Source organism: Oryctolagus cuniculus, chromosome 1 (genome assembly GCF_964237555.1).
Source record: "Oryctolagus cuniculus chromosome 1, mOryCun1.1, whole genome shotgun sequence".
Classification (NCBI taxonomy): Eukaryota; Metazoa; Chordata; class Mammalia; order Lagomorpha; family Leporidae; genus Oryctolagus; species Oryctolagus cuniculus.
In genome coordinates, this window is record NC_091432.1 from 30840519 (window position 1) to 30862582 (window position 22064).

Below are 22064 nucleotides of genomic sequence, written 5' to 3' on the forward strand. Positions count from 1 at the left end.
ACCTTTGAGGCTTCTTCCTTTCCTTACCTGTCCGTTAAAACAAAGCAGCCACATAACTTCCAACGCATTTGCCCATTCTGACATGCCATCCTCCTTGGCTTTTTGTCACCAGGCCACTCACTTAAGGTCCTTCCTCTCTTTCTCCTCTTTTCCATACTTTGGTGCTGCTGCACGGGCCCAGTTCAGCTTGCACCTTTTAAACTGACCCATCAGCCCTAGCAAAGCATCAAGTAACCATCCTGTCCCTTTCTCTAACATTTTTACTGAGTTATCCCATCAAGGGCTTTGAGATCTGCCTTGGCAGAGCATCCCAGTCTCCTGCCAGCCTGAATGCTTTTGCATGCATTAGGAAATGGCACAACCAGGAAGCTTGAGCCAATCCTAGACCCTTCTAGATAACGAGGGAATGGCAGCTCCAAGGAGATTGATGAACATTCCTAAGAATACAATTTCAAGGATTGGGGTCAACAAGCAACAGGAGACATAGATAAAGGCAAAAGCTGCCTTAGGTAATAATGGGACCTTGTAGTTTTATATCACATGCTTCTGCCTACCAGCACAAAACACTTTCACACCAGCAGGCAAAGGTGGAGAGGTCTACAGGAGGCAGAGGTATTATTATCCCCAGGTGGTTCACACAGTATATTGTAGCATTAGACAGATAAAGCCAATAGCCCAAGGTCACACAATTAGACTTTCACAGGGTGGGAATTAGAGCAGAGTGTCCTAATCTTACCCAGGGGCTATTTCCAGTAGACTCTTGATGGAGCCATTTGTTTGTACTTTAGTTCTATCTAATCTTACTTGCCCAAGCAGTGAGCCTACTTTTTTCCTTGGGGATAGGCAGGGGGGGAATTGGAGTGGCCCAGAGTGGCCCAGCCCGCCTGAGCTTAGAATCCAACTTTCTTGACTTGGATGCTAGAAGCAGAACCCAGTAGGCCCAGTCTGGGGAAAGTTGCTATTTTTGCATCTGGGAGGCACAGGAGAGCTCCCAATGACAGCTGAGAATGCAGAGGCTCTTGGGCTGATAAAAGTTATAATTAACGTGTGCATGCAACCCTTTCATCTTCAAAGGCTTTTCCTATCACCCCCATGGGAGCGGCGTCATTTTTGTCTTCTAGGTGTGCAGATGGAAATGCTGATTTGGAGAAAGGGCCCTCTTCCAGGAAGTTTACCACTTGCTGAAACCAAGGAGATTCCTAGTTCCCAGCAACCAATTTCATTTAGGGTGATGAGAAGACAGAACAGGAGTGAAACATAACAGAGGGTTGAAACAACTGAACTATTCCTCTGGATAAGAGATTGCCTTTATGCTGTTCTGAAAAGAAGTGTTCAGTCTATGGTTTGGCTGGTTGGCTAGATTCAAGAACGGCTAAACTCCCAAAGGATTCTACACACAAATATAAGGGGATAACCATGTGATACACAGGTGTTGGGGTAGGTGTTGTCAATTTTCCTTATTTTGCCCAAGGCAGACATCACTAATCGATCACAACACTCTCCACAGCTGAGTCAAGGTTTGGTTTCCTAGTACAGCACTCCAAGCAGCCTCTGCTAATCAATGGGAAATGTCACATGAGCTAAAATCTGTTTGCTGATGCTGTTGTAAGGCTGGTTTGAGATTCACTTAAATCACCACACTCCAGTCCAAGCAAGGTTGCCAAAGTTCTGTCCCTACCAGTACCAGAGCTAGCCTGCATCTGAACTCCGTTAGTGCTGTCTGACAGAGTCCTGAAAACTTCTCCTGAGTCTCTAAGGCAGAAGAATCGGCTCAAGCAGACAATGCTCCTATAACCTGGTTGCCTGGGATCTGTCCAACCTCATTCCTCACTGTTCTTCAACATGAACTCTCGTATGCAGGCAGTATGACCCCTCTTCTGACCCCAATCAAGCTACACTTGTTTCCCTACTTCAAGCTTTTGGCTCATGTTTTAACTCTTCTCTGGGCTTCTCTCTTCTGTCTTCTTTTCTACACTTAATTCACCCTCAGATTTCTTGAAGCTTTCCTATATGATTGTAGCTCATGGAGACGTATGTTTTTCCTGATCTTCCAACATTCAGCATGTGCTGACTTGTAGAATTCTTTCTCTTGCTTAGCCTCTCCTCTGCTGAACTGTAAGCTCTCTGAAACTAGCTCTTCTACTTTCCTCACTGCTTTCCAAGTGCCAAATTTTGTACTCACTTTATTATTCAGTTGAAAGGCAGAGTTACAGAGAGGCAGAGGCAGAGGCAGAGAGAGAGAGAGAGAAGGAGAGGTCTTCCATCTGCTGATGGTCAGAGTGGCACCCATCCAAAGCCAGGAGCCAAGAGCTTCTTCTGGGTCTTCCACATGGGTGCAGAGGCCCAAAGACATGGGCCATCTTCTGCTTTCCCAGGCCATAGAAGAGAGCTGGATGGGAAGAGGAGCAGCCAGGACTCGAACCAGAGCCCATATGGGATGCTGGCACTGCAGGTGGTGGCTTTACCCCCTACGTCACAGCACTGGCCCTTTGTACCCACTTTAATGATTTCAGTTGGTCAGTTTGCTAACCATTTTATAACTGGGGAAACAGAAGCAGCCAATAATGGAGGGGCATTGCCTAAATTCATCCTGTGTCTAAGATGGAGAAACTTGTGCTAGCTACCTGTGTGTTCTCACTTGTAGAACACGGTATTCATATGATTGGAGATGGAGATGACTGAACCAAATTCAGCAATAATGGAGGGCGTTGCACATGACATGAGACCTGAACCCATCTGGGAATTTATTTTAAATAATGGGTACAAGCAGAATGGGCTGTGATGTGACTAAGGACTTTTGCTGACTGATAGAAGATTGGAGCCTTGACAAGGGGTTTGGCCTCTGGCTCACTTGAACAAATTCCTAAGTAATGTAGTCTTTATGACTTCCTTTTTTCCCCCTGAGCAAGAATTTTTCTAGTTTTATGGAAAGAAAACAAATATATTAGTGGGAATTTGGAAGGCTCTCAGTAGAAGCAGAAACTCATTATCTCACAGGCTCACCCTGTTCAGTGATTTGATTGGGTTATGCATATAAACACATAACACAGAGTTAGGTATATTTTTTCTTTTCTTCTTCTTCTTCTTCTTTTTTTTTTTTTTTTTTTTTTTTTTTTTTTTTTTTTTTGACAGGCACAGTGGACAGTGAGAGAGAGAGAGAGAGACAGGGAGAAAGGTCTTCCTTTGCCATTGGTTCACCCTCCAATGGCCGCCGCGGCCGGCGCACAGCACTGATCCAAAGGCAGGAGCCAGGTGCTTATCCTGGTCTCCCATGGGGTGCAGGGCCTGAGCACTTGGGCCATCCTCCACTGCACTCCCAGGCCACAGCAGAGAACTGGCCTGGAAGAGGGGCAGCCAGGACAGAAGCCAGCACCCCGACCGGGACTAGAACTCAGTGTGCCGGCGCCGCAAGGCAGAGGATTAGCCTATTGAGCAACGGCACTAGATCTCTTCTTTCTTTTTTAATCATCATAGCTACCCTACCTGCTTTCTGTAGGATACTAGAACTCACCCTCTAAGTACTGATGTGGCTGTGTATTGTGGTTCATTTTCCACCAACACGTTATAGTGGTCCTTTGAGAGAAGTTCAGAAATCCAAAATGCTCACAAAACTTTGAGACTGAAGGACACATTCTCTTTTTTTCAGGGATTGACTTTTCTGAGCACTTAAAGCAATGTTTTTTAAAACATACAGTGTAAAATAAAGGTTATTGCATTCAGATTCTGCAAGCAATCCTGGGTTGCTGTGGCATTAGCTGTGTGACTAGCACATGTTGTTAACTTCTCTGACCCAAGCTTCTTGATTTGTCTGCTCCCCAGGAGATGGAGAGGTGTGGTGGAGTCTTTTGGGCAAAGCACCTTGTCCCGGAGAGTACACTTGCCCATTCAAATTTGCACTGTAACCGGGTCCGTACATTTGTTTCTGGCATGGAAAATAATTCACTTCTGACATTTAATACAAACCAGGCATCACATTTTTTGACATGGATTTTATAGCAGTGTTTTCCTTCTCATTAGGCTTTATGAAGCTTGGGCATTGATGGGCCTACAGAGTGGATAGATTTATAAAACTTGAGAACCAGGACAGTTTAGAGATCAACTGGAACCCAGCCCTCTTGTTTCAGACATGGAAAAATGGAAGCAGATGGGGGGAAGTGACTTGTTCAGTGTCACACAATGATTCAGTAATACAGAGGAACTAGGTATAACAATTATTTCCACTTTTGATGCATCTTTTACATGCTAGATTTTCTATTTAGATTTGAAATCATGTACTATATATTAATCTGGACACAATGGATGCAGCTCCCCGAGTTCACACTGTTCTTCAGTGGCTGCAATGGAAATCAACTGGCATCCGTCTCCTGTCAGAGCCCTTGCCCCTACCACAGCACCCTTCTCCAAAGCCAAGCCTCCTCCTGCCCATTGCACCACACTGCATGTCTACTTACATGCTGTTTGGTCTGGAAGGTTTGTAAATACTGACGGAAAGAAATAACTCTTCTTTTTTTTCTTTCAACCTCGTGCTCAACCACACCAACATTTTTCTCTATCACTGAGAACATGAAATTGAGGCTTGAGGTCTTTATCCCCAAGGCCAGATTTAGAAGGCAGGGTTGCAGCATAGAGGCAGCCAGAGCTTTAGGAAATGGAGATCCGTGTTCTACTGGACAAAATCTAATAAACTCTACATTTCCTGTGCTTTGCCTGACATGTCACCCTATAAGAGCAATCCATTCAAACTGAGCAGAGTAAAGAGAAAAGACATTTCCAGGAGGTTTGAAGATCACTGCAAGAGACATGAGGAAAAAAAGTGCTTTTCTGCAGACTAAAAAGAAAAAAAAAAGATTACAAAGAATTAGCCAGAATCCATAATACTCACAAGAAAGGAAATGAGGAAGATTAATTTGGTAGACATGTCTAAAAATTTTATTCACTCAATCAATCATCCAAATATTCATGGAGCAATTACTATAGCTGGGGGCCTGTGCTGATAGCTGGGGTCTTAGTGGATATAACCATGTACTTAACACATGCATTTGTCCCTAAAGAGCTCACATGCTTCCCATCAAAAGAGAACAGAGGGCCAGGGCACAGCTAGAAGGCATGCCTTAAACTTCCTCTTTTCAAACAGAGATATACTCTTGGGGTTTTATGAAGTATTGAGGGGAAAATTACTGGATGATAGGGGAAAATAAAACTCATGAAGGGGAGCCTGGAGGGATGCCCCTGACCTTTAAGGCTAACACTGTGATGACAACCAGGCCTACCATAGAGAATCCACTGCAAAGACAAACTTTGCGGCAAGAGATGTCCTCCTCAAGCTTTTATCTGCATCTGTCCGACCTGTACTCTGGTGGGGGACCTGAGCCCCTGTCCCCTCCTTGCAGGCAGGTGTAGGCCCTGCAACTCACCGTTGGCCACAAGGCTGACTCACTGACAACACCAGCTGGTTTTCTGTGGGCTGCAAGAAAGTGCTCGGCTCTGTTGGACTGGGCCCACCCAGCAAGGGCAACATCTGTGTCTGGCATACAGTAGGCACTCATTTAATGCTTTTGGTGATTATGAAGATTGGACCAGGATCCTGAGCAGGAATGTGCTTCCAGGCTGAAAGGAGGTATGGGCTGTATGGCATTGCTTGTTTGCCCCTGCATCTTAACAGGCACGATGGGGAAACACGAAGAGGCTTGTATCTTGGAGAGGAAGTAGACAAGGATGTGGCCTAGTTCTGTGACTGATGTGTGGCTCCTTCTAGAAGGCACTGCAAGCCTACTTAAATGCAAAGGGTGGCGCTGAAATTGAAACAGGTGGGGACTCCTGGATGAGCCCTTGTCCCTAAACCAGACTGCAGGGGGGCTTTGCCTCCTCCCTCCCTAGTGGCTTGTTTCTCAGCCAGGGGTATGCAGGGAAAACTCACTTGATCTCCAGTAAGATGGTCAAACAGGAGCCAGGATGTCCTGCTTAGCCCAAGGCTAGGAAGAAGAACTATGGCACACTTTGACCTTTGGCTAAGTTCCTTGTGCCTGGATATGTGCAGCCTGATTCCTGAGGGCCGCCGGGCTCAGAGTTTCCCTCCTTCCCTCATCAGTTCCAACTGGTAGAGAGAAGGCCCTGGAACCAAGGCCCCTCATGCTGTTTGGTTGGCTCATTCTCTGGCTTTGTCCTATCACTAGTCAGAGTCCTAGATGAGAGAGGAATGCCAATTAGCAACCTTCACCTTTCGTCTGGGCGACTGATAATGAAGTGATAATGAACAAACAACTCGATTCAGCATGGCTTTCAGCTCTGCCTCCTCCCCAGCTTCCTACCCCCAAGAAGGGGCTAGAACTTCTATTCAGGGATTGGAATGAATGAGCCACTCAGAGCACAGATGAATGGGAAGAAGTTTCCATTACAGCTTCTTTCTCCCTCATTTTTGCAATTGCAGCCTCCTGTTCTGGCATCGTGTTTAGAAAAGGAAGTCAAAACCAGCTCTGTGAGTGTCATGACTCCACCCACAGCTGGATTCCTAAGTGGAGGGTTGATTTTTTGAATTTTGATTGGAGTACCAGACTACCACCAGATAACCGTTCTTGTTTCTGGGAGGTACCTTGACCTCTTAATATACCAAGAGAAATACTAAGAACATGAACTCTGCAGGCAGACCACCTGGATTTGAATGCCAGCTCCATCACTGATCTACCGTGTGGCCTTGGCCAAGTTGCTGGAATGTTCTGCTCTTCACTTTCTTCCCACATGAAAGAGGAATAATATGGCACCACTTTCACAGGGCTAGTGCATGGAGTAAACATGTTAGCGGAGGAAACAACTAGAATGGAGAGGTGTGATTACTGTTGTGACTAACAGTGGTCAAGGGTATCTCAGAAACACAGCTAGCTGCAAAGAAGCAAGCCTAAAAGGTGCAAGAGCTTTACAAAAAGAAAAAAAATAAACTTATGCCACCAAAAAAGCTTGCAGTGACACCACAGCAAGTGCTCGGAATTACTGGACTGTGTGAATAATCTCTCTGCCCCCTGGAGTTTTGCAATTAACCTTTACTCTCAAAAACTGAAGACTCAACATGGGGTTTTGAGACCTGAGTTTGGCAAATCACGTCTCTGGTGACTCAGCCCCTCTCCACCCACCTGGAGATCTGTCTGCCCACACTTGCCCTTAAGAGGGACACTTGCCCAAGGAGGACACACCCAGTGCACCCCACACTCGGGGTGATGTGCCTCTAGAACTCTCTGTCCCCTACTACACCCATCCTGTCACCCCGTGTTGGCCTCCCTGCCTCTCAGCCTCACAGGGCAGACAATCCACCGAAAGGCAGGACCTGCCCCAGTTGCGGACAGTTTCCCACGTGGCAAGCTCCCAGGAGAGGAGGTGCAGTTTGCCATTGCCACTGTGGCTGACTGTCAGGTGCCAGGCTTCCACGCAGACCTGCTCCTGTAGGAGCTGTGGTGCTAGCCCCCTGGAGAAGAACTTGATGATTCCCCGAGAGACCCAAAGAGAAGGCCAGAGCCTTCTGTGACACACTTCTATCTCCCTCCCACTGCTGCCACCTCCCGAGGAGGGGATTTAGAGGAGTTTCAGCCTCTCGCTTCAGGGTTCCAACCTCAAGACAGCAGCTTCCAACTAACCAGCCCTCCCCCACCCCCAATGCTGGCTGCTGCTCACGGGTGCTCCATTGTAAGGCTCAGCTTTGGGTTTGCTGTCATCATCCTGCCAGGCTCCCACTCCCTTCTTGACCGAACTATCTGGTAACCCTGCTGTCACACCAGCATCCCCAGCCACAGCAAGCAGCCACCAAAGCCACAATCAGAAGGGTGAATTCTCTGGAAAAACCAATATGAGTCCTGAGGGGGCCAGTCAGGCAGCCAAGAGTCCTTGTTGGCTTTGTCCCAAGCAACACAGCCACCACCACTATTACCATCTGCACATAAATGTGTCTGAAGCCTCAGTACACTGGCCAGCATGCTTCTTTATATGTGGACATGGTTATTTCCATATGTTAGACATTCACTTCAGGTTAACAGGCAATTATCAGTCACCACCATAGACTATCACTGAGGATGGGGACCACCTCATGATCCCCGACATCGGGGGCCTCCGACTGGATGGCGGATAAGAGATGATGTGTCAGGTTTTGATTTGCTGGGATTTTTCTCCCTTTTGAAGGGTGTGAATGAATGTCCTTAGCAATCCTTTGTACCATCAACTCACACCAAATGACCCCGTGTGATTTTACTGTGAAGCTTTATGGAGGCCAGCTAGAATTCTGAGAACTGGATACAACCTTCTTAGAGATGAGGTTGTGGGATGGTTGGCATCCTATTGCACCTGGGATCCCAACAACTGAGGAGATTATGGGATGGTTGACATTCCACTGCACCCTCATCAGCTTGGAACTGTCTAGGGGGGTACTTTTGGTGGTTACACCCCAGAGGGGGAGACTGGTGCCACCAGAACATTGGGTATAGAGATCAGAGACACTGCCACATATCCCATAACTCAAAGGGCAGCTCCCTTTCTGGCCCACGCCAATAGTGTTGAAGCTGCCTTCACGAGACCGTGAGATTCTCTGGGGCAAGGACTAGTAGTTGTTACCTCCTGGCAACCCACTCCCCATTACCTAACTACAAGGTGCACTGAGCAAGTAGCACACAAACACTGGACACTTTGGCTAGATAATTACCATGGTCAGGGGTGGATCAATTCATAGTGGGGAGCAGAAGTCGACACATCCCTTTCTCATTTCCTCTTTACCCACTCAAGTCCTGTCTTGACTGCACTGCTGCCTCCTCTCCAGTGCTTTCAGTGATTGCTCCAGGCCTCCTTGCCTTGCCTCAGCTCTGCGATGCTGTTAGCTTTGCAGTGTGAACTGGCAGGCTGTCACTCAATTGCACTGTGCTACACGTGGAGAATCACTAGGTTCTTGCAGTTAAGGCCTTTTTTCTGTACTTTTCATTCCCCCATAATACCTAACACAGTGTGGGATGCCCATAAGAATGACTGATCGGGGCTGACATTGTGGTGTAACAGTTTAGGCCAACACCTGCAATGCCGGCATCCCATATGAACACCGGTTCAAGTCCCAGCTACTCCTCTTCAGATCCAGCTCCTTGCTGATATGCCTGGGAATGCAGTGGAAGATGGTCCGAGTGTTTGGGCTCCTGCACTGACATGGACACTCAACTGAAGCTCCTGGCTCCTGGCTTCAGCCTGTCCCAGCCCTGGCCTTTACGGTCATTTGGGGAGTGAACCAACAGATGGAAGATGTCTGTCTCTCTGCCCCCACACCTCGTAACTCTGCCTTTCAAATAAATAAAATATTTTTTTAAAAAAAGAGAATGACTGGGCCGGTGCCATGGCTCAATAGGCTAATCCTCCGCCTTGTGGCACCAGCACACCGGGTTCTAGTCCCAGTTGGGGCACCAGATTCTGTCCCGGTTGCCCCTCTTCCAGGCCAGCTCTCTGCTGTGGCCAGGGAGTGCAGTGGAGGATGGCCCAAGTCCTTGGGCCCTGCACCCGCATGGGAGACCAGGAGAAGCACCTGGCTCCTGCCTTCGGATCAGTGTGATGCGTCGGTCGCAGCACGCCAGCTACGGCGGCCATTGGAGGGTGAACCAACGGCAAGGGAAGACCTTTCTCTCTGTCTCTCTCTCTTTCACTGTCCACTCTGCCTGTCAAAAAAAAAAAAAAAAAGAGAATGACTGACCAGCTACATTCACATGCATATCGGCACATGTGTTCAGACTCATGTACTAATATATGTACACACACACTCATAATATGGAGATGTATACATCTAGAAAACAAGAACCAAATATGTGGTTTCTCCTGGTAATTCACACACTAAGATCAAGAAATAACATATTATATTTCTCTCCAAAGTATACATATTTTCTGAACCAAATATCAATTTCTGCGGACACTAGACTAAGAAGTTGCAAAGATGTGAAATTCTTTATGTGAAAAGCCTTATAAAGTGTTTGACTTATAATCACATGAACTCATGTATTTATCTGTAGAAAGATACAGAGACATTTAGTCAAAATATACAGCATATGTCAATTGGTAGAGTTCTTGCACATTCAAGATCCTGACTCTTCAAGAATATCTGGACTGCACACTCACTGCATCCATGCCAACAGGACTCCAGAGCGACACGCCCTAGAAGGGGCCTTTCCAAGCTCCTGGCCAATTGGGCTGGCTTCCCAAACTCCTGCTGTCCAGTTTTGGGGGAGTACACTATTAAGAAAAAATTGTACCTGGCTACGTGAGTAAAAAAAAAATGCAATTCTTATTTAAGGCAGAAAGCATCATCCTATCCCAGTAATTCTAAAGAATATTTGTGTCCTTCCCATTCAAGCAGACACAAAGGAAATTGAGTCATCAGCTTCTGGCTGTGCAAACCCCAGAATTTCTCTTTGAGACATGAAAGATCCCCTTTGAACACTGCACTGTGCGTGGCAGCATCTGCCACCTGCCGCAGCTTCTTTCACTAGAACCACTTCCTTCTCGGGCCCTGGGTGGAGTCAGTTGCAATGGAGGTGCTGGCAATACAACTGCTGCTGCTATCTTGTCCCAGCCCCAGATCTACTCCCAACCAGGACGGACTGCTGGGGAGGCCCCGCTCGCATTCCCACCACCTCCTCTGCCTCGGGGACCCCAGCCTGGAGGCCTGACTCTGCAGGCAGATCTGAAACCTCCCTTGGTTGGCCACGTGTCACCTAGTGCTCCTCACCGGGTTTCGGTTCAAGATCCTTGAGTTTAGTAGAGAGAACCATGTCAGCCCACTGCCTAGATACCTCAAGACTTCTTCCCAGGGCACACATAGCCTGCTGATGATCCTCTGAAGACAGATTCTCAGGGTCAATGCCACTGGAGTGCTTACAGGGTCAGGGTGACAGCCCTTACAAGGACATTGCCCTGACTTGTCTCTTCAACAAAGAAACAGCCTCCCTCTCTCTCTCTCTCTTTCTTTTCCAAACCCTGCAAATGAGAGCATGTCTAGAAGGCAGCTGGACTCTGATAAGGGAACTGACTTATTTTAGAAGCAAATAACTAGGTTGGCATCTCCGACAGCTGTGGCCATGCCTGGGGGGTGGGGGTGGGGTGGGGTGGAGACAGGCTAGCCCCAGACAGGGCAAGGCAGCTAAGAGTCTACAGCCTGCAAGAGGGCGGAGAGAGAAGCCACTCATACCAGGCTTCACCTGTGCCAGGCCCAGGGGACAGGCAGGGTGGGAAAACAACACACAATTTCCAAAGTCCTCCACAGGTACAGTAATGAATGGAAGGCCTGTGGCCACTGGATTCTAACAGGGGGAATTTCACACAGGGGGAATCCCAGCTCCAGCACTTGGTCGGTGGGTGAGTCACATCGTGTCTCGGAGGCTCCATCTCTCTATCTGGCACACGGAGTTAACAGTAGTAATTCACACGGCTGCTCTGAGGCTCCTATCAGAGAATCTATGCCAAGCCCTGACTTAATGCCCAGTACAGGTGCTGTTTGCTAAGTGGTACTTCCTATGGTTTTAGGAACACGTTTTGTACCATACAGTACAATAGCAAGGCACCAAGCTTTGAAAATCGGAGTGCTCTCCTACCCCTCTGGTTATGTTCCTGCAGGTGCTAGAAGCCCCACAGCATCTTCCCTGAGTGTTAGCTAAGAAATACACAAGATTGCTTCTGTCAAAACACACAAGATTGCTCTTGTACTAAACACACAAGCTTGCTCTGATACTAAATACACATGGTTGTTCTTATACTAAACACACAAGAGTGCTCTTACATTAAACCCAAGCTGGCACAAGGCAGAGTAAATGACAGAACTGCTAGGCATGCACAAGATAGCACTTGAGCATAGAACACATATTGTTGCCCCAACAGACAACAGCCTCCCCGCCCACTACAGGACCGGGGGCCAGACTCCTCCCTCCTCGAGTCAGGGGTATTTCCCTAACCAAACGGGCACAAGCACCCCGCCCTCACATCCTAACAAGTCTCAGAGAGGGAAAGTCACTCTTCCACTTCCTTCAGGGTCTTTTTTTTCCTCCTTGGAAAAAAGAAGGGATTTTTCTAAACAATCCTTAATGTCTGTCTCTGTCTCTGTGTCTATGAAAATGAATCAGAAAAGATTTGTTGAATGAATGAAAGGGAGTCTGTCATATACTAGGAATTTCAGGATGCCTAGCATCCACTCCTGCATGGGGTAATTTGGAAGAAAATGGAACTTTTTCCTACTCATCTTGTCACCACACCTTTGCTGGAAGTACATGGCCAATGTGTAATAGGGGGAATCCTTGAATTAATCAGTGCTAATCCTGGTAGGGATGGAGTGTTGCTTCCTCACTTGGGCACATGGGAACACAGCTGTAGCTCTAACTCCGGACAAAGTTCAGTGGGGACAGGGAGGGGTCTGCCACTCCCAGTCCCACAATTCCCAGACACAATCCAGTTTTTCAATGCCAAGGCCACAGTTCCCTAGCCATGACCTAGCTCACAGAGAAGCAGAGATATGATGTGCTTGGGTGGGGGGGGGCTCACCCCCAGGCCTCTATCAAGGGCCACTTTCTTTAAGCCACCCACAGCACCTCATTCAACTCTCCAACTCAGCTTCTCGGACTGACATTCCTTACCTACATGGGGCCATTTCTCTACCTTTCGCTTTTGTATACAAAGATTGGATGCTTCTTTCTACCCACAAGCCTTGCTCCACTTCACAGCTTCCCATTGTCCTCCAGAGCCCACCACTCCCCAACAAGAAGCAACTCCTTCTTCTCCTTCCCCTGTCTTCCTGCCCAGCCCCAAGCCCTCTATGAAGCCACATCGCCTCTGCAAGTCTCAGTTCCTTCCTTCCAAAGAGCTTTCTGAGCACGTGAAAGCCCGTGCCCAGGCAGCTACAGTCACTGTGCTTCCTCCAAAGGAAGGGAGGTTCTGAGAGACCACAGGCACCCCAGGCAGGAGCGAGCCCGCTGGGAGAGCCTCAAGGCTGAGGATGGTGCCAAGTACTTGGAGGTAGAACCCTTTAGAAGAAGCAGGGAGTCAGGATTCAGAACACCTTGGAACCAAAGCAGAAGACCCGGCAGGGAGGTAGGCAGCGTACAAATAAACCTCCCAGGTGGTCACAGAGAAGCCTCCTCTGCCCCCCTCCTCTGACACCAGGCCCCAACGCTCTCCCTGCTTCCAAGAGTCTCTTCTCTCCCATCCTGAGCTTTCTGCGTTTCAAGGGGCTGCTGGAGCTCCAGTTCCTGCCCAGAGCCCCTCCTGCCCTGAGCTCCTTTAAGAGTCGGCCCTTCCCTTTGAGTCTAACCCATCCTAAGCCTGGCCTTTGGCATTCAGTGGGCCAGGGTTCCAACCCAGCACAGTCCTATCTGTGTGAAACCTCTCTGTGCCTCAGTTTCCCTCCCAGAAAACAGACCCAATGATGGGCCACTGTGGGAGTTCAAGGAGGTAACACAGACCAAGGATTTAACACAGTGCCCTGCACAGGGAACGGTGCAGTAGGGGGTAGCTAGCATTGTTCTTGCTGTTATTATTACCACTATTGTTACTTCTGTCCTCAGGAAATGCAATTCTAGGTCCTTAACCTAGCCTCATCTAAAGTACCCAGGTGGGACTGTGTCTCTGGCTTTCCTGGATACCCCCAAACTGAGTTTAATAAACACTCACTGAGTATTATGAACCATAGGCTGAGCGGTCTTAATGACCCAGCTGGCACTTGTTGAAAGAAAAATTAATTTTCCAAGCGATAAGCAAATCAACCGTGTAATTATCTGTACATATATAGACAAAGAAAGGGAACACTTGGAGTTGAGCCACACCAGAATACCTCACACACTGCACGCCCCTCAGCGGCCACAGAAAGGCACCAGTCTGTTCGCATGTGATACTGGAGCCCTGGCTCCGAGGTCCCTGACTTCACGCTGGTGTCCAGACTCTCCTCCCTGGGGTGAGACTGCCAGGCAGGGGCAGGGAACAGGAGCCACATTCTTGTTTGGATTTCCCCAAACTGATTGGCAGAACAGAAGGCTGGCAGAGTTGAGCAGGCGCCCAGTCATTGTCCCTCTTATTCGCACTCCTTGCCCCAGGCTAGAACCTCATCTCCAGGGTTGGTTCAAGTTCTAGGGTTCAAGTTCAAGGCTAGGGTGGTCAGGGGCAGGACCAGACAGCCAGAGGTTGGAAATCAGGCTCACTGGGCAGCCACATGAACACAGGAGCTCTTTCTGGAAAGCTCACTGCCTCCGGCTCCCACCCCTGTAACTCTGATCACCTCTGGCCACCCTGCCAGCAGCCCCTACCCTAGCTCTGGCTCCCCTCCCTGCCTCTGCGCGCACCCAGAAGTACAGTTATTCTGCCATGTGCTCCAGCTCCGGCGCCCTCACGCCGAACTTGAGAGGGCAGCCTGCCCGGCCAACTCTCTGCCTCCTTTTCCACTCCACCAAACGGTGCTTCCCACCGACAGACTCGCCAACCGCTTAGCGCAAATCCCAGCGCTGCTCTCCTGAACTCAGTTCAGGTCACTCACCGCCCCACTTGACTCCAGCCTCCCAGGGCGGACTCAATCTACCGGGCTCCTGCCCGGCTGCTCCCTGGACACTGCGGACACCCCTGCCGCCGCCCTGGGCTGCGGCGGGCACTCACCGATCTGCGCCAGGCTCAGCTGCACTAGGCAGAGTCCCCAGGCTGCGCGCCACCAAAACTTGTCCATGGTGTGTCCCAGCGAATCGAGTGAGCAAGCGGTGGTGCTGGAGGAGGGGAGGTCCCGGGGCGCGGGGCGGGGGCCGGTGGAGGACGGGGCGCACGGGGCGGACCGAAGCTGTCAGAGGTTGGGGGCCGCTGGGCAATGAGGCCGCCTCGGAAGTTGGCTGCAGTTTTTATTCGAGGCTTGAAAGTGACCTAAGAGGGAGGGAGCGAGCGCAGGACACACCCAAGCGAGGGGCTGTGTCTAAGGCGCCGGCGGAGGTTTAAAGACGTACCAGCAGTCCTTGGCGCGGGCCTCCGCCCCTGCCCGCCCTGGCTGCCTGCGGACTCCCTGCGCCCCCAGTCCGTGCGCCCCGGGACGCCCGTCAGCTGGCTCCGCCGCTTGCTAGGATGACTGAGCCCCTAAAACCTCCCTCCCTTGTGTTTAGCCTCTGCCTCTCCTTTCCCGCTAGCTTTCTTTTTGCATTTGGTTTGGGGAGCATTTCTGGGTCTCCCAGGCAGGTGGGCGTCCTGGGCGAGGATTGGAGGTGGGGGAGGCAGGGGCTTAGGTTTCCTCCCAGGGGAGGAGGGCAGAGTGCATTCTTCTTCCCTTCGAAGAATAGTGAGGTCCGCATCGTCGGTGGCAGTGACGTTTTGCTTCTCCTTAGGACTGCTCAGGGAAAGCGACCCAAGGCCCGCCCTGGGGCTGCGATTTGGATCCCGCAACCGCCGCGTTCATTCTGTGCCCACACACTCAGTCTTCCTCCTGAATAACCTTCCATTCACCGTCCATCTATCCACCCATCTTTCCTTACGTACTTCCGGAGCGCTAATATCCATCCGGCCCACTGTCCATCTATTATCTGTTCAAATCCATTCATCTTCCCATTCATCTACTGATCCACTGGCTCCATCCATTCAACCAGCCATCCATCCATCCAACCGCCTTTTCTTCCGCACATCCTCCCACACAGCTGCTCCTCCACCATTCTGTACCTCCGCTTTCACATCTCTTTGTGCTCCCGACCCAGAAACATCTCCTTTCCAAACACCTCTCTGTTAGTTGATGTATCCATTCATCTCACATCCATCCATCATCAACATTTCTACCCATCATTTATCTGTGCTGTCATCCACCCCCACATTCAACCCTCCTTTCCTGCTCCCTTTTATACCACATTCTACACAAACATTCATCTACTCTCCCCAGTGTAGCCTACCTAGTAAATCTAAACAGGAGAAGGGACTGTCATGTTTGTTTTCTTCTTTAAAGATTTATTTATTTATTTGAAAGGCAGAGTTACACAGAGAGAGAAGGAGAGGCAGCAAGAGAGAGAGAGAGAGGTCTTCCATCCACTGGTTCACTCTCCAGAGCTGTGCTAATGCAAAGCCAGGAGCCAGGAGCTTCTTCCTGGTCTCCCATGAGGGTGCAGGGGCCCAAGGACTTGAGCTATCTTCTACTGCTTTCCAAGGCTATAGCAGAGAGCTGGATAGGAAGTGGAGCAGCTGGGACTCGAACCAGTGCCTATAAGGGATGCCGGCACTGCAGGCAGCAGCTTTACCCGCTATACCACAGCGCTGGCCTCGACTGTCATGTTCTTTCAGGAAGGCATTTCAAGTTTGAAGATATAAAAAACTACATTTTGGATCCTAATTCCATCTTCACCTAGAAGATACTATGGTGCAGTGTTTGGAAAGCAAAAGCAGTTTTAATGTGGACTACTGAGAGTAGATCTCAATGAACTTCTTGCCTTGGGCAATGCACAGAAAGTGAAAGTGACCATCTGTAGCTGTGGCAAGGTCCTGAAGGAATCATGCTTGAATTTCCAAGGAAAGGCAAGATTCTGTAATTTATTGAAAGAAATGGGAAAACTGGGCAGTGAGGCACCCAGCCACCTGCTTACCCATTTACTCATCAAATGAGTAATGGGCACAAAAAAGTCTCAAGATAGATGAGGCCTGACCCTGTCTTTAGGGACTGTCCATGCTGATAGGAAAGCGAACTTTCCGGGTGGGTGTTTGACTTGGCAGTGAAGGCACTGCTTGGGACCCCTGTATCCCACATCTCGTGCCTGGGTTTGAGTGCTGGCTCTGCTTCTGATTCCAGCTTCCTGCTAATGCACATCTCATGAGGCTGCTGCTGATGGCTCAAATACTTGGATCTCTGCCACCCATCTGAGAGACCTGGACTGAGTTCCTGGAGCTCCTGGCTTTGGCTTGATCCAGCCTTGCTGCTGCAGGCATTTGAGGAGTAACCCAGCAGATGGGACCACTCTTTGTCTGCCTCTCTTTCTGTTTATATCTCAAATAAAACATAAATGAATAAATAACAATATTTTTAAAAACCGAAAAGACTGTTACCCACAGTATAAAATAGCCAGCCCTTGTATCAGTGGATCAAAAACATTTGGGGAAGAAAACATTGTTATATATACAGCGTTTTTCCTTTATCCCCTAAGTGATACAGTAAAACAGTGATTTACATGGCCTTCATGTTGTATGAGATGTAATAAGTCACTTTTAGATGATTTAAAATACGTGACACATTCCGCATAGGTTATATGTAAATACTACACCATTCTTTTCTTTTCCCCCAGAAACCTTTTATTTAAGGGACACAAACTTCATATATTTCATAATTACATTCTATATACAGGATTTGAGCATCTGAGATTTTGGTGGCCAAGAGAGCTCCTAGAACCACAACTTTATGTGTTTTCAGGGTGCTGTCAGTCCTAGAGTAGGGAGTCACACTCGTTCTTGGGGAGCTGATCTTCCTTCTATGGCACCAACACCCCAGGTTCCAGTCTCGGTTGGGGCACCGGATTCTGTCCCGGTTGCTCCTCTTCCAGTCCAGCTCTCTGCTGTGGCATGGGAGGGCAGTGGAGGATGGCCCAAGTGCTTGGGCCCCTGCACCCGCACAGGAGACCAGGAGAAGCACCTGGCTCCTGGCTTCAGATCTGTGTGGCCATTTTGGGGGTGAACCAATGGAAGGAAGACCTTTCTCTCACTGTCTATAACTCTACCTGTCAAATAAAAATAAATAAATAAAAATTTTAAAAAAGGAAAGAAAAAAAAAAAAAGAAGTGGCGCAGCCAGGACTCGAACCAGCACCCATCTGGGATGCTGCTGGCCCTCTGTGGATGTTCACCTACTGTGCCACAGCACCGGCCCCACCAATAAGCCTTTCCATGCTCACTTTCCTCAAGTATAAATGAGCTCAGTAACAGTATCTACTTCCTAGAATTGGCAAGGACCAAATGACTTGAAAGTCCTCCATATATAAGGCAGGAGCCTGCACATGCATACAGCAAGAACCATAAATATGAGAATTATTTGAATAGTAATTTGGATGAAGAGTTTGGAAGGGGAACAGGGAGACATGAGGCTGAAGACGTAGACAGAGGCCAGATTATAAGGAAACCAGAGAATTTGAACTTGATCTCACCAGGAATAAGGAGCCGGTGGAAGTTTTAAAATGATTATTATGTTAATATGCAGATAACATAAAATTTACCATTTGAAGGAGAGTAGGCCAAGTGGCACTGGAACATTCACAATACTGTACAACCTTCACCTTTTTTTGTACAAAGTTTTTGAGTCCGTTTGGCTGTCAGCTACTTTACCTCCATTTCCTGGGAGAATATCTGGAGGTGAAAATCCATTATTGGGGCCTGTTCCTCAGCAGCTCAGTAGCTGGCCTGCCATGGCTCCAAGGTCGGCCTGTCTGAAATGATGATAGTGCCTGCAGAGCCGGCATTGAAAACTCTGCCCTGCCACTCTCCACGACCAGAGGGACACTCGCCTGAATCAACCTGGGCCAACTGGTTCCCAGGCGGAGCTGTGGAGCTCTGGGCTCTAACCAGGTAAGGAGCCAGCCCAGGTGGTCTTCCCATCAGGAGGATGCCTGGCCTTGCACACCTCATGCTGCCACCAGGAGTCCGCCTTCTTTGGGGGAAAGGATTGAAGTAGGAACAACGTTTGTCTCCCTGTGTTTCATGGAACCTGAAGTTCCTCGCTAACCCCTAAGAAACAGGGCCAGAGGTCAGGGCAAAGGCTTCCAAGTTGGCTGGGCCTCCCCTCCCCTGCTCCTTTCCCTTGCCATCCCCATCCGCACCGCAGAAGTTCCACTTGTGTCTATTTTATACAGGAGAATTTCATATGTGAGATTTCATTTTGACGGCTGGTTTTACTCTTAAGAAGATATGTAAAAAACCACCAAACAAGATCGTTTCGAATCCTGGTCAGTTTAGCAGTTAATGCAGTAAACAATCACTACCAATTAAAAAAAAAATTTGATCTGAAAGTGCTTTGCAAACTGTAGCCAGGCATGCAAATTCTAGTGGGTGCAGTTGGGCTAATTCTCCCAGCAGGGAGGCTTTTGTCTGTCCCCTTCCCGATAGTTTACTGAGGGACTGAGGCTGCTGACCCCCACACCACAAATGACTCATTTCACAGAGTTGATGAGGTGACTGACTGGGTCATGGTCAGCCTGGATCATTCGCTAAGCCCACCCCCAGCCTCTTTCCGCTCCAAACAAGGACACTCTTCAAACACAATTAGTCACACAACAGCTTTTCCACACTGCGTTGAGCCTCTATAAAGACTGAAATCTTTATAATGATGAATTTTAGATGCTCTGTATCTGGTTCATATCACACCGGATACCTTTCTAAGCCAAAGCATGGGATGTGGGAGACTGGAAAAGAGAGCTCAGATTCATCTGGGTCAGCACGAGCTTGTGCTGTTGGGAAAGACTACGATCGGCAGCCTGGGTCTGAGAAAGCCCAAGTCTGAGCACCGGCAGCTCTTGTCTTATCAGCCCAGTGACAGAACCTCACTGCATTTCAACTCCCAAGCCACAAAATAAGATAGAGAGCCCTGTCTCCTAGTGTGCTATGAGTACGCGGTGAAATAAGCCATGAAGATGGTTTCCTGGAGTCCTTGCTAATGGTGGCACACAGGAGGGCAGAACGTCCATCGGCTCCCTGGCCACCAAGCTCCACACTACGGGAGAACAGGGCCACCTGTGCATCCTCGGCTCTCTGTCGGTATCCGCCACACTCCGTCTCCAGAACATGGAACGCGCTCTATAAATAAGCATTACGTAAATCCCTGGATGGCTGTGACTCTCCTCCCTCCCCGCCCGGCCCACAGGGGTTTTTGGGGAATCACATGTGCTAGGAGGTGGAAGCTCTCAGATGACTTGACAGATGCTACATGAAAGCCACAGCAGTGTGCTGCCTGTGGTGACTGCTTTGGGAGGACTACGGTGGAGCCAGCTTGTTGCTCATTCTGGTAGACCAGGTGCTTTTGCTGAAATATCTGGGCTTGATGGCTTCAGACTAGGAATAATGACTCCTGTTGCTTTTAAGCAAAAACAGTCAACTCTAAGTCAAACGTCAGCAGGCGTGTGAAGAGCAAGGTTGGGAAACATGGGGTTGAATCATGGAATTCAAGGATTATAAGGTCACAGGCTCGTTTTTTTCCTTTCTTTTTTTAAAATTTTATTTAAGGTATACAAATTCCATGCATTTCATACTTCTTCCTCCTCCCTCTGTTATTCCCACTCTTAATTTTTACAGAGATCTATTTTTGGTTAACTTTATATTCATAAGATTAGCCCTACACTAAGTAAAAGGTTCAACAAATAGTATGAAGAAAAAAAAACTGTTCCTCAACAGTAGAGACAAGGCTGTAAACAATCATTGAATCTCAAAATGTCAATTTGGCCACAGGCTCTTTTTTTTTGTTTTGTTTTGTTTTTGTTTTTAGATTTGTTTACTTGCTTAAGAGGCACAGTTTCAGACATAGAGGGAGAGAGAGACAAAGAGGTCTTCCATCTGCTGGTTCACTCCCCAAATAGCTGCAACAGTCAGAGCTGAGATGATGCTTAACCTACTATACCACAGCATGGGCCCTGGCCACAGGCTCTTTGAAAGGGTTAATATTCAATTCTTTTTTTTTTTTTCCTTTTTGACAGGCAGAGTGGACAGTGAAAGAGAGAGAGAGAGAAAGGTCTTCCTTTTCCGTTGGTTCATCCCCCAAATGGGCACTATGGCCAGTGTGCTACGGCCGGCACACGATGCCGATCTGATGGCAGGAACCAGGTGCTTCTCCTAGTCTCCCGTGCGGGTGCAGGGCCCAAGCACTTGGGCCATCCTCCACTGCCTTCCTGGGCCACACAGAGAGCTGGACTGGAAGAGGAGCAACCGGGACAGAATCCGGCGCCCCGACCGGGACTAGAACCTGGGGTGCTGGCGCCGCAGGCAGAGGATTAGCCTATTGAGCCATGGTGCTGGCCAATATTCAATTCTTGAGGGGGCTGCTTCCCAGAAAAGAGCACAGCATAGAAAAAGTGTCATTTCAGTTCAATTTTAAGCTTAGCGAAATCCACTCTCAGTGTGGACACTCACTGTGTGAATACTATGCAAATGAGCAATGGTAAAGAGAGCTTTAAGGAAACAGTTATTAAAGAATTTTAAATCAATTGGTAACTGGGAAGTAGTCTTCATGATAAATAATTGACTTGAGTGACTAATCTCAAACTAACCAAGTGTGGTTATAGAGCTAAAGCATTCAGATTTCACAATGTGGCAAATAAAGTAGCTAATGTGGCTGCTACCAAGAGACCAGGTGCCTGTAGATTCCAGATGTGTCCATGTCAGTTGCAAGGTGGCTTTTACACAGGACTTTGGAGGTTAAAATAGTACACAAATGGGAAGAAGTTCTCAACTGGGATGGTATATTATCCTGTTTTCTATGGCTATAACAAAATTCCAAGCCTGGGTGATTTACAGCAGCACAAGTCTATGCAGCTCACAGCTGTGAAGGCTGAAAGTCCAGGACCAGGCAGCCCCATCTAGAACGCCTTTGGTGATGGCCACGTGGAAAGCTCATCATGCTGGTGGAATCATGTGCAGAGGAGATAATGTAGCTAGACAAAAAAGCAGACAACGGGGAGAGGCCAGGCTTGCTCTTTTCATAAAAACAAGCTCACTTGCTCTCTCTCTCTCTCTTTAAAAACTTACTTTATTTACTTGAAAGGCCGAGTTACAGAGAAAGGAGAGACAGTGAGATCTTCCATCCACTGGCTCACCCCCCCAAATGACAGCAACAGCCAGAGCTGGTTCAAGTTGAACCCAGGAGCCAGGAACTCCATCCAGGTCCCTCACATGAGTGCAGAGGCCCAAACACTTAGGTCAGCTTCTATTACTTTCCCATATGCAATAGCAGGGAGCTGGATCTGGAAATGGAGCAGCCGGGACTCGAACAAACATTCACATGGAATGCCAGCATTTCATGTGGCAGCTTAACCCACTGCACCGCAGGGCCAGCCCCACAACATGCTCTCATGGACACTAACTCACTCAGTGAGATCAGCATTAATTCCTTCC

General features: G+C 48.5%; 1 protein-coding gene across 13 annotated transcripts in view; it reads right to left on the reverse strand.

Annotated features, from left to right (window-relative positions):
• CD44 (CD44 molecule (IN blood group)) overlaps positions 1-14880 on the reverse strand; it is a 92248-nt gene extending 77368 nt beyond the window's left edge. For 12 of the 13 annotated variants that reach the window (XM_008269729.4, XM_008269711.3, XM_051825940.2 and 9 more), the window contains exon 1: positions 14629-14879. In XM_008269729.4, coding sequence (XP_008267951.1) covers positions 14629-14695 — 67 coding nt within the window. In that variant the 5' untranslated portion in view covers positions 14696-14879. Of the gene's footprint in view, positions 1-14628 lie in introns of all 13 variants that reach the window. The other variant, XM_002709051.5, reaches the window with a different exon arrangement.
• Between the last annotated feature and the right edge of the window lie 7184 nt (positions 14881-22064).